The sequence below is a fragment of the Sprattus sprattus genome (genome assembly GCF_963457725.1).
Source record: "Sprattus sprattus genome assembly, chromosome: 12".
In the NCBI taxonomy this organism is placed as follows: domain Eukaryota; kingdom Metazoa; phylum Chordata; class Actinopteri; order Clupeiformes; family Clupeidae; genus Sprattus; species Sprattus sprattus.
In genome coordinates, this window is record NC_137910.1 from 10,508,666 (window position 1) to 10,522,095 (window position 13,430).

The 13,430-nt window shown below is 42.4% G+C and overlaps 1 protein-coding gene across 7 annotated transcripts in view; it reads left to right on the plus strand.

The window, feature by feature from the left end:
- The first annotated feature begins 7,845 nt into the window (after positions 1 to 7,845).
- Positions 7,846 to 13,430, plus strand: part of ldb3a (LIM domain binding 3a) — a 51,385-nt gene continuing 45,800 nt past the window's right edge. For 3 of the 7 annotated variants that reach the window (XM_080848924.1, XM_080848929.1, XM_080848930.1), the window contains exons 1-2: positions 7,846 to 7,980; positions 12,585 to 12,783. In XM_080848924.1, the coding sequence (XP_080705050.1) occupies positions 12,688 to 12,783 (96 nt within the window). In that variant the 5' untranslated portion in view covers positions 7,846 to 7,980; positions 12,585 to 12,687. Of the gene's footprint in view, positions 7,981 to 12,121; positions 12,257 to 12,288; positions 12,424 to 12,584; positions 12,784 to 13,430 lie in introns of those variants that run through there. The other 4 variants (XM_080848928.1, XM_080848925.1, XM_080848926.1 and 1 more) reach the window with 4 other exon arrangements.

Sequence of the window (13,430 nt, forward strand, 5' to 3'; positions counted from 1 at the left end):
TTTGCTGGTCTGTTTTTTTTTATTTTGTTTTGTTTCGGTTTGTTATGTCTTCATTTTTTGTTATATCTCAAGGAGCATTTTGAAGTGTAGTTCTAAGAGGGTATCCAAGGAGACTCTTGATCCTACCGTCCCCTCTGATATTGCCCTCTCCTCTTTTTCTCAACCATTTTACACATTTCCAAAAAAATGCTCCACGTCTCTCTCTCGCCTGCAAAATGAATTTATAAGCTCCCCTGACATTTATGGCTGCAACCTGCAACCTGCTGGCAATGTGCTCCAGCAGATACACACATCGCGCATCCAGTCAGGGGGCTAGATGATATTTAAACTGCCTGCCGCCCACACCTTAGAGCTCTAGCCAAGATGTTCGTGCAGATGATCATAACAGGAATGTGTTATTGAATGTCGGACTGATCACTGATGGCTGATTTCAGACCGTTGTCTCAAAATAAGTCATTTAAATATTCACCATATGTAGCTTTCTTGGTCAGTGAAAACTTTTCCCAGTGTTACTTTGCATTCTATGCAGGGCTTGATAACTTTAGACAAATGGAACAATAGATTCAAAGAATGGACATTATCCACACTAAGAAATGCTGTCTTTTTAACCATGCTTTCAAAATTACGTTATTGGCATAAGTCTAGAATACATTTTTATTTTCCAGCGAAAATTACCAAGATAATAAACAAAGCAAATTGAAAAAAACACCCAACAATATCCTGAGCACTAGGGGGAGCCACCAATAAGGCCTTTAGGTAAATGGTGGTGGAAGCCATTGTCCCCATAGACATACAGTGTATATATGTTTATGATTGTCCCCATTTCCTGTGCCACTTGTTTTCAACACCAGCACCATCATGTTTTTTTTTTTGCCACTAACCTAAACTAACCCCAAACTAAATCCATCAAAAAATTCTAGACTGTCTTAACTTATTGGCTTCTACACTTAACCCAGACTAAAGCTGAGGTGAGCTATGTTCCTGCAGATCCAGGCTGGTAATGGCCCACTGTATAGGCACATTGGGCTGGTGATGGCCCACTGTGAAGACACATTGTCCCAACAACCCCAGTCATTGGTGGCAGTCAGCTTCACACATGTCACTGAAGCATTATCATCAGCATCACTAGCGTCGCTGGGTAGCTAGCATTGCCTGTCTACGTTGGTCCCCTTCCTCGTGTCTCCTCTGCTAGACAGTGCCTGGCGTTGCTGCTAATCAACCATGTTACCACAGACTGATAGTTAGACTCATACTAGGCGGCCTTGGATGAAAACTACCCTCATGATCATTGTGTTCTAACCCACAACTGAACAGTGTAAGTCTGTGTGCAATTGTTATTCCTTTTCGTTCCACTTCAATTCAAGGTAGGTTGTAGGTTGTATTCAGGTGTAGGTGTAGGTGAAGTAGATATCTATTTGGACCAAAAATCAGTACCCCGGTCATTTAGTTTGCTACAAGATTATGTCAACCTTGAATCTTTTGTGAAAAGCGATGGCCAAATATTTGGATAGGTAATATTATAGAAAAGAATGGCTTTGTTCGCTTCAGATTGTCTTGGATTGTAGGAATGTGTTTCAGAGTCTAAAATAGTGGAACAAGGTTAGTTTAATCCAACCTACGTACATGCAGTGCTGGAGCTGGACATGACAGGGTGGTGACTCAAGACATATCATATTTAAAACACCCCCAGCAGAATCTAAGAACAGCTGAGCATCAGAGAAAAGGCTCTTCAGACACATGCTATTTTCTCAGCAGAACTTTCTACAGCCCACTATCCACTGTATCTCTAGAGCATCAGAGAAAAGGCTCTTCAGACACATGCTATTTTCTCAGCAGAACTTTCTACAGCCCACTATCCACTGTATCTCTAGAGCATCAGAGAAAAGGCTCTTCAGACACATGCTATTTTCTCAGCAGAACTTTCTACAGCCCACTATCCACTGTATCTCTCCCCTCCAGAGTAATGTGCCCACTATCCATCGCCTCACAGCTCCTTGATTGCAAGCTCATAACCTATGGCTTTCTGCACAGTTGTAATCAACAGGGTGGAACACCTGTAGATAATCATTACTCTTGTCAAGCATCTCTTTTCTTCAGGTGACCTGTCACAGGTGAGCCACCTGTTCAAAGAAATTCTTCACAATGGTCATAGTGAACGTCCAAAAGGTGGATTTTTGAGGGAGGAAGTTACTTACAGTTTTTTTGCATAAAATCTATTTCATTTCAGGTAGGTGTCGAAGATGCTAAGAGAACAAGTCATTTTAAATTCCAAAGTCCACAATTATGTGGAAATAGTTGACCCTTTTTCAATTCAAATGGCCGTACATACGAGCTTAACAGAGAACAGGAAAGAAGTCAATGTGCACTATACCAAAAATAGGCTTCATGTAAATCAGTGTGGTGTTCCTGTATTATCATGCATTATCAATGCTCTGGAGACGTGCTGTAGCTATGCTCAGGTTTGGGACTCAGGCGATGTTCATCATGCTTTATTGCGTACAAAACCGTGTTTGCTAATACGGGTGTGCTGCTGTTATACCCGTATTTTGTTTTATTGTCTTAATGTTGAAAGTCTTAAGTAAAAATGTTAACGATGTTTTAAATTCAAACGCTAAAGTTACACATAATTGCAGGAGTAAGTTAGTAGATGGCTGTGCCGTGCAAACCCCACTGAACATACCAGAAGCATGTCAGTGCTGTCAACCATGCATTTGAACCCCCTTGGTAGTGTGCTCACCTCACACACTCAAGGTCACGGTTTGTAACCCAGTGGAGGGACAAGACACAACATTGGTTACACGCCCGTTGGGCGAAGCGATTCCTCGAAGTAGCCGAGCCTCATTGGCTGGTTTGTTCATGTGCTTAACCTTCAGTCAACCTTCAGTCAACCTTTCAGTCATCACCTTTCACCCATGTATCATTACACAGTGACTTTATTTATTGGTTTACATTTGCATTTCATTTTGTTACGTTGTACTTGTGGTGGAGTGTATTCTGTCCGTTCCTGAGAGTAATATGTATGCTGTGCTTTAAAGTAGAACGTGATGTTGAATAATATGCTTTGATAAGACAGATAAGGAGACGAGTGTTTCCTCTTTGTCCTTTGGGAGATCCTGTTATGATGGAGTGGGACGGCACCACACTTTTCCCATTGCTGCTTTTTTGGACAGATTTCACACAAATGTGGGTTTGTGATGTAGCTGCTCTTATTCACATAAGCCACCACAGTGGCATGGTCTCTTCATGAGACTGAGCAAACCTCTCCTTTTTCCTTCAGGTAGAGCTCGAGCTCTGACTCTTAAATTAGGTTTGTTTTTTTTGCATGTGGAGAAAAATGTCAAAGAAAACTTCAGCGGTTCCCCAATGGAGCTGTTCAACTGAATTAGTTTAAATGGTGACTCACTGACTGTGGCGTACACACACATATTTTATATTTATTTCAGGAGTGGCCTCTGAGGTGAAATTATTTGATCAAGTGTCCGACACCAGCTACCAAACTAATTTGGCAAGCTAACAACCCCCCTTTGAGTTTTCCTTTGATCTTTTTGAAAAGCGTTCCTGTATTTTAAACACTAAGTCAAAAGTTACATTAATATACCTCAGCACACAATCCATCCCTTTTTTTATCTCATCCTTGCCTTAGGGTGCATGGTCATGCCTCTGTACCATGGCACAGATATTCTGCATCTCATTTGCTTCTGTGAGTTCTGCCTCTACTTCTCAATGGATAATAATTATGAAATCATGAACAGGTGATCTTTTTCGATGTGGTATATTAGTTTATATTGCTTAAACAAAGTATCATGCTTTTGTGTTTTAGTCATAACATGAAGATGTTTTCTTTTTAAGGGATTGTGACTCAAATGACCTCTATGTGTATTCTGTTTTATTAAAGTATAGTATATATAAGATGAAGGTGATGTTTGATATATGTTCATGTGTATTTGTAAAAAAAAAAAAAAACTAAAGCTATTCACAAACTATTGTAAATAACGATCAAATTATATGAGTTGCCTCTATCTCGCAGTGTTGTACTTATTTATTTTTCTAAATAAAGCTTCTCTATTAAGACCCACAATAACAGTGTGATGTGATATGTGGTCTGTATGCTAAAGCTAAAGTACACACTCTGTGTCTCGCCGGGCTTTAGCGGCCTCGCCTGCCTAGCCTATACTTATGATGTGGTAAGGTGGACAGGTTTCCACAACGCACCAGGAAGGCCAAGATGGGGCAAGTTCTTGTCAGTTTAATCCTAATTATATTATGACTGGGAAGCTTGAACATGCAATCTGTGTTCCCTTTGTGTGGCATTTATACACTGACTGTCAGAGCCTGGTGCCTTTTTCTCTCGGAATGTATTTAAGTGGCTAACAGCAACATGAAAACAAACATCGACCTGCCATCCCTCCTCCTCCTCTTTCTACCCTTCACCCTGCAGCCCCCTCTAGAGGCTGGGCTGGCACATGCAGCGTGCTGAAGGTTCAGGGTGGGTGGGCTTTTACGTAACCTCTGTCCAGAGTTACTGACTTCTGTGATTGATACGAAAAACTGCAAAGGCAGTCAACAGGCAACAAATCTTGAAAGAGTTGGATGTTGGACGGTGTCCTGGTCTACCTCGTTCTGAGAAATGTGGATCTGAGATTATTTATTTCCCTTTGAAACATTTTTGGAATAATTTTCCTGGCACCTTTCCAAAGTAATTTTTTGTTGGTATGAGAACTGATGCTCTCTCCCCCCTTTGTTAACTGTCTCTCATTATGCTGAAGGAAATATAGCAAAATAACTCTGAGGTATTAATCACATTTTCGTACTGAACTGTGGGCAGAATTGTGTGCCGTCTTACAATGAATTCTCTTTGTGTACTTAACAGAACTTTCACTATAAGATGAGGGTCAGCAACAGAGCATAGCTGACCTCTGGAGGGAGTAAGGAGAACTGAACAAAACTTTGAAAATAATCCCAAATTTATGACACGTTTCTTTCAGTTTTCCAATGACTTCATTGCATGCTTCAGCCATATAACTCACCACAAAAATAAAAAAGGTATCTCACGTTTTTTGTTTTGTTATATCAAATATTACATTATCAAGTATTTGCTGCTCTGAAAATGCCATGGTGTTTACTTCACATTTAAATAAAATGCTTTATGGCCATATCACTTGTGACATACTGTCACACATGGCTAACCTCCATTTTAACCTCCCTCAGGGCAACTGTGGGGCTGATATAACATGTTACTGGTCTGACTGCAGATACTGCAGAATTTACACCGTCTGTAAATTATGTTTACCTGAAAATATAATATTCAAATTTTTCTTTAAAAAAAGGATTAATGGACATTTTGATGAGTTCAAGGTATTATGTATGGTGGGGGTCATGTATGGCATTCCCGTTCCTGACAATGCTGGGAAATCTGACTGGATCAGTAGAATGTGGCTTTTCCATTCCATTCATTTCCCCAGGAGAGTGAAGGGATTGATAACTATGGCACTCGTCTCTAGAGGTGTGGAGGTTATGCATGGAACTGCACTGCTGCTGGATATTTACTGTGTGGTGCAAATACTGTGTAGTGTAACATTGTGTTTCATTATCTGTTGGAATGTTCATTTGAAATACTGCATCTTCCTAATCTATGCGCTTGGCATTGGTGCACTTTGGAACGAGATGCCAGCCTCCGTTCACAACACACAGTATCCAAACAGGCCAAAGGGACCGATTTAACAAAATCATGAGTTTCCATATAAATGCCCTTTATTCACAAAATAATAAAAAAGCCATAAAAGAAAAAAACAAAACATAATTAAAACATCACAGAATATCATCACTTGCATATTTGCCTGCCTGCTTGCCTACCCTCTTATTTACCTTCCGTCAGTAAACAGAAAAACAGAAACCCATAACGGGGACAGACGAGTATGTCTCCAGAGGGAGAGAAATAGGGATGAAAATTGGTATTAGATGCGCAAACTGATTGTCCTGCCAGTCTGGCAGTGTTTCTGCAGCGGAAGGCTGTCTGTGAAGCCCTTTATCATTTCTGCTGTCTGTCTGCCAATCTCCCCTCAGTCAGTCAATCCCCATCCAGATATGTGATTGCCTGCCAGACTGCTCTAAAACAGACTTCCCTGTGATTACTGAGGTTTACAGGATTACTGAAGAAAAAAGCTAAATGAACCCATTTTTGTTTTCATGTGTGCATGAAAGGGAGAGAGAGAGAAAGAGTGTGTCGATGTGTGTGTGAGGGCAGTGCAATGTGTGTATGAGACCTTCGGAAACGATTTTTATCCCATTCAAAATTGAATGCAGGCTCTGAGTGAACAGGCCCTTGGGTTCTTTGGGAGTTAAGGCTCCTGACTGTTACCTATGCTGCTGTATTCTGCTTTACAGTGCCTTGCATTAGTATTCACCCCCTTGGATGTTTTACCCTTTCATTGCTTTTGCTTTTATAAATCAATCAGGGTCAATATAAGTTGGCTTTTTTGACCAAAAAAATTACTAAAAAAGCCCTCTTTCATGTCAATCATTTATGGTCAATATAAGTTGGCTTTTTTTATTTGAAAAAAATCAGGAAAAAGCCCTCTTTAATGCCAAAGTGAAAACAGATTTTTACACAGTAATGTCAATAAAATAAAAATATGTAATGTAAAATAAGTGATTGCATAAGTATTCACCCCCTTTAAAGTGACTGCCCTAATTCAACAGAGGTCCAGCCAATTGGTAGAAGTCTCACAATTAGTGAAATGGAGATCAGTTTGCAGTGTATGTGTCTCAAGTGATTGTAGTATAACGACACCTGTGTCTGGAAGGTCAATTGGTCAGAATTCAGTTGAATTAGGTCAGTCACTATAAGGGGGGTGAATACTTATGCAATCACTTATTCTACATTACATATTTTTATTTAATTGACATTACTGTGTAGAAATCTGTTTTCACTGTGACATTAAAGAGGGCTTTTTTGTGATTTTGACAAAAAAGCCAACTTATATTGACCATGATTGATTTATAAAAGCAATAAAAGGATAAAACATCCCAGGGGGTGAATACTTATGCAAGGCACTGTATGTGGCCCTGAGTGCTTACAGACTAAGTGTTGAGGACCTACAGAGTCTGATATGGGAATCTGCACTGCTGTATCAACCCGCAGTGCGCCAGTGTATCCATGGTTGGATACTTAGATTGACGGACAGCATACCACCCATATCTTTGGCGTCTTACATAGGCATACACATGGCCACACACACACACACACACACAACATACACATACACACAATTAATACTTTTCTGACAGTTGTGCCAGGAAAGGCTACAGTACCTATATAGTGTTTCTCTTAGCAGGAGTTTAGACAAGAAGCGATACCTGACAAATAGACTGGACATCCAGCCACTGTTTCCCCTCCCCTAGAGCAGTAAGTATATATTTATATAGTATTATAAGTCTCGGTGGAAGTATTCAGAATAGGCGTTCCATTGCTGAAGGCCTACAGACACGCCCCTTATGTATCAACTCACTATGAGTGACAGCTCCTCTGGGCCAGGAGCTACGGTAGCCTATAGACTAGCTGTAAGTCCCTCAATCATGCAGATGGTTAATGGCTGGTCGAGCAGTGGAGCATACATTAATTCACAGGTGCGCATACATAGGAGCGAGCTATTGGAACCTGTGTGGAACTTATAACACAATTAAATATTAATCCTGTACAGGCTCGATGTGTAAAGTATACTTTCAATGTCTTTCCATTTCAAATATTTTCTCTTGGCGCCACAGGGAACTTAAAGGGCGGCTGTAGCTTTAATAAGTCCACCTTAATGAAAATCCCCCATTGACCCCCCCGCTTGCCTGAGGTGACGTCGAACAGGGTCCCAGGGATCGGATCAAGCCGGCCTGTGTGACACCGTTCCACACAAGAGGAAAGGGAGAGAGGATCCGCCACTACGGCAGGTAGTAGCCTACGGCCGTCCGCGGGATCGCTCGCCATGAAATGTACGTTGAACGCAAACTTTTCCTAGTTTTAGTTCTTTCCAGTTAGCTTCGGGCTTGTACGGATGCAACAGGCTTTAGTGCATGGGACCTCATGCTTTACAGGCAGAACATCAACCGCAAAAGACGCAAGCAGTGAAAAAGTGCACCTGCTCCGCGCTCTTGCGTGTGAGAACTTTAATCCGCCCTGATATTCTTAATTCCTGTTTTGTTTGATTTGATGGGATACTGGTTAGGATTTCGCTTGGTTGATCCGTTAAGGTTGTTTTCTGTTTATTCAGATAGGTTCAGCTTTTTCTTCAGTCCTTTGAAGCCTTACAGTAGACCTCTGTCTGTCATCAACTAGTGGGAGGGGGCGGAAGACCGTGGTTCAATTTGTGTACATTCAATATTCGATATTCGACACTCAAAAAATGTATTTCACACTTGCACTGATTGGCATATTTATGTCAAACCAACTGTGATGCATTCAAACAAGCACTGGTCATATGTCACATGGCCTTTTTAGAAAATTGTTATTCCACTTTTGATAATTAAAACAGTACAAATCCATTTGGCTTCCTGACATTTTGAGCTTTTGAGGTCCATTGGGGTACAGTCGATAAATACAGACTAATATTCCTGATATGATAATCATGGCGATGGTGTTTTGCGACAAGAAGCCTTGTGATATTTGACGGATGTCAGACTGTGTGCATCACAGGTTTTTTGACCTCAAAAGATCATAAGGTCAGGAGGCAAGATAGATTAATTTGATTGTGTTTGTATGAATACATCACAGTTGGTTTGACATAAATGTCATTCAGTGCATATGTGAATATCGAACACAGAATATGAAACTAACTTAACCACAGCAGAGAGAGGCATGTCAAGATAGGTATCGCAGGTTGGTCAAAACATGCCTGTTACAACAGATAGGAAAAAAAGGTCGGGCATATCACCTCAGTGAAATGTAGGCCTACGTCATATTTTACAGAAAGAAACTTTTACTTTATGTCCACTGTGGGGCTGTTGTCTCAAACTCTAAAGTTCTCTCACCTATCACCATAGATGGATGAAAGCTGTGCAGCGTGATGGAAAATAGTTTGTTCTAAATTCACTGCTTAAGCATGAGTTTGTCACGAACACCCCATAACGTGGGCAAACTGACGTACAGTCAGGGTGGTCTGTCTGGTCACATGAGTCTCTCGGCTATGCTGTTTTTTTTTATGTTGTTTTAATGCTCTAGAAATGTCCTGTGACGTTTTCTGCCTAGTAACAGAAAAGACCTGAACGAACCCCTTCTGGCGTAGCATGACTAGACCACTATTTTCATGGCGGATGACTAGCAAAGGTGCCGTGGCACGCCTCTCTTAGACTCATTTGAACTTGTGGGTTGCTGTGGCAGAAAATGGACTTCTAATTCTCGGGTGCAAACAGGTGCGTGTCTCCAGAACCGAGCTTGGAGCCTTTGCGAGGCTCAGGGGCCTAATAGACTGTCCTGAGGTTGGGGGGGGGGGGGGGGGGGGGGGGGGGGGGGGGGCATGGAGATGTTTTCCGGGACACTCTCAGCAGGGCAGAGAGAGGAAGCTCTCCTAGGATCGTCATTCCATCAGCATGGCAATAGGAATAGAAACTGGATCTGGAGTGAGATCTCTGGTCGTGTTGAGATGTGGGCTCGGCATTTTGGAATATTGACATTTGATATCTTTGTATTCCTGCTACATTTAGCCCAATGTGTGTCAAGTTTTTGTTTTCTTTTGAAGGTTTTGAGGCTCTAAGGGTGGGTGAGGCTGTAATTTTACACTAAATTGATATGGGAACCACAAGTGTCACAAATGCAAGGCTTCTGACAGTGCTGCCAACAGCGGACGTTTATTTTCAGGGGTCACCAACCGACAGACTCCTTCCAGCAAGTTCTCTCAGTGTGAGGCTAATGATGCAGAGATGCCATGCACACAGCACTTGGATTAACCACACCACCTGCACTGTGTTTGTCCTGGCATTTGGATCAACCTGGCAAGGCGTGTGTGTGTGTGTGTGTGTGTGTGTGTGTGTGTGTGTGTGTGTGTGTGTGTGTGTGTGTGTGTGTGTGTTGCTGTAAGTCGGATAAAGTGAATGTACGGTCACACACACACAATGGTGGCATGTGGACACTCACAGCTGGACTATTCCCCTTGGTGTGTTATATGGTCATGAGCATCACTACACCTGTCTGCTACTCTCCATCAGCAGAGATCAGATTGAGTTCACTGCTCAGGAACATGTCATTTATACGTGTCTCCATCAAGATGCGGCCTGGGATGTTATCTTTCCATTCAAATGTAGAGAATACTTTCCCGATCCACACACATACCATAAATTACGTAACTGATACCTTTAAGTTGAGAGATGGTACTCATCCTAACATGATAACGTACATTTTCCTGATCCAAGTACATATACTTCCCTTAAGTGGTAGTAGTGTAGAAATGAAGTGTGAAGAAAAATTTGTTTTATTTAATATGTTTATATATATTTAATATATTTATATATTTATCAGCATCGACCCTGCTCTCAACAAATTCTCTATGCCAACAAGGGGTCTAAACTTAGCCTCATGTGTCAGCTCGCTGGGCTAGATGCTGTCTCCCAAATTAGGTTTGGTGGTGCACCGGTCGGCCTTTAATGATTATCTGGCCTCCTGTGTTCCTACACACCTCTCCCATGCCTCCCCCTCTCTGAAGGGCCCGAGTGCCTCTCTTATCAGCTGGCCATGAGGTGGCGGGGCTGGGCTCTCAGCTCTCTCGCAGGCAGAACCACCTGGCCTCTCTCTCTGTGCCTCGGGCACCGCCAGGGTTCTGTTTAACCTCAGATACCACCTACCCCTGGCGAATGCCGCACGGGTGTCTTCTGTGTCGGAGCTGTCGGGGACTATTTTAGTGATGCTCTCGCTCTGAAATGCCTGACTCTACGACTCGGCTACAGCAGGCCACCATGCGTGTAGCCTAGCAGATCACTGGCAGTAGCAGCCTACGTGGCAAGTTATTATAACATAGTTGCTGAAACATTTTTTGTGACAAAACTATTGGGAGGAGAGAGCTAATATTTGGGACTATACCTATTAAGAAGTGTATGAATAACCTTGATTTTTTTTCAGCCAAATCTGAGACAGTTGAGTGGGAGATTTTCTTAAATTGGTACATTTGGCATGGCATGACTCTATGTGCATACAGAGCGCTAAAAGGCTCCACGGAAATTCTTGTTAGCAGATTGTTATTGGCAGATGCATAGGAGTTCCCTGATAGATTTTCTGATGAATTAAGGGTCACCACTGGGCCTGCTGATCCGATGGTGTAGGTGCTAGCAGTGATGCAGTGAAGTGGGTCGTGATTCATGCTGGCAGGTGCCGGACTGAAGGGGACTGTAGTTTATGGAGTTACCGCAGGATTCGCTGAGCAATTCACCCCCGTCAGCAGCTGTGTGGCTGTGGGCTAAAGGAGGAGGATTGAGCCTTTAGATCTCCAACCCTTCCAGATTCCTACAATGGACATAGGCCTCTTTTAATGCAGGCTCGACTTAATGACTTTATGAAAATGTACTGTTTCTTCTATTTTAAAATTGCCTACTGACCAATTTAAATAAATATAATTTAATAAGCACCTCATCCCTCAAGAAATAAAGTTTTAGTTTTTGCCATCTACATCTACAAGAACTATGATGTTTATTTTATGCTTCAACGGGACTGAGTAGAAATCCTGAAAAGTAAACCCAGCAAAGTGCTGAAGGTCAGAGAAGATTGCATTCATATCCTCTTGTCTCAGTATCGTGATCATTCTTTGCATTGCGTAAAAAGTAATCACGTGTCATGAAGCCTATAAAGTGTGAACCCACTCTAATTACAATGTCACACCTTGGCTGATGAGTGTTCATTTGTCGTTTCCTGGGGCTCTCCCCCTCTGTCAGGGCGGCACAGATGGGCTTGCTGGGCTCGGATCCTGACAGCCAGGCACAGTGGTCAGAAAAAATCAGCCGGCCTGGGAAGGGGCTATATTAGCATTGGTGAATCATGGGAAGCCTGGCATACTAGGTGTCCCCTTACAAGCCATATATGGCACCACCCCACCCACCCCGCGCCCCGCTCCCTCACCACCGCAAGCTCCCCTCTCCCACAATGCCCCTGTACTATCACTTTCTGCCCTGGGTTAGCTATTCTTAGCCTGTCACTTCAGCTCATCTGAGCAGGCAAGACCTCTCTTCCCTTTGCTCTTTTCTGTCTGTCTCTCTTGTCTTTCATTATTCTGGCTTAGCTGAAAAAAGGGTGTGAACATTAATTGATTATTTACGGAACCCCCTAAGGGCCATGGTGGTGATTTGTGTCTGACCTGCTTTTTTTTTCCTGTGTTACATGCCAAACATTTTGCGTTACCTTGCAGTACTTTTGCATTCCCTCACAGTTGTTGGGCGAGAACACAGAAGTTTTGTGAGGTAATGCAAAAGTATTGCAAGGGAATGCAAAATTTGCAGCACTGTATGTTTAAATTTAATATTTTTCCCTTGTTGTTCATTCTGTTGAGCTTTTGGGACCTGTTGTTGACTTATTCCCCCCAACACATCTTTTTTTTAAACATTTTTTTCTCTGCTTACAGAGGCTACCTGGTGCCTGTCAAACTCCCTAACCTCCATTTTACCAACTGTTTTGGAGGAAGAACTCAAAGTCCATCCAAAAGAAAGTACGATTTTTGAAAGAAAATGAGCACCTACACTATCACCCTCAATGGGCCGGCACCTTGGGGATTTCGCCTACAGGGAGGGAAGGACTTCAACTTGCCCCTGACCATCTCCAGGGTAAGAGCCCACCAGGGCCCCCCTCGAGTTCTCGTGTGTGTGTGTGTGTGTGTGTGTATGTGTACCCAAGCGCAAGGCTCCTAGTATTATTATGGCTACTCTGAGAGATCTGTGAGGCCTCCTGTCTGTTTGAATAAGAGAGTGTGAGGACGGTTGGAGTGCTGGGGGTTGAAAACCGAGGTGGAATTGAATTTAAGGCCTCTCTAAAAATGGCAATGTGAGTCGCCTCATAAGACCGTGGGATTTGATCGGTATTGATAAAAACCCTTGTAGTTCGCTCCAATGACTCCATTGTAATGTTGATGACATAAGTGGCAGCTTGAGGGTGAATGGGTTGAAGTGGACTGGCATGTGTGCAAATGAAGGAATTTGCCATAGGAAAAAGATGGCAACTCTGATTGCAGGCGTATTTTATATTTCAACATACTTTCTCTTATAAAAGGGTTTAGCAAACTTTCCACTTAATATGCAGTAGTGTATTTATATGGACTGTAAGTACTTCAGCTGACTCTGTTACAGTACAGAATTAGCCTAGCATTTGCTGCGCTTCAGTTTCGTGTGACTCCAGTCTCCGGAGTCAACTTGAATACTCAGGTTTTATGAACCTTTGGACTGGCTTAAGATATAATTGGAGATTGTATAAATGT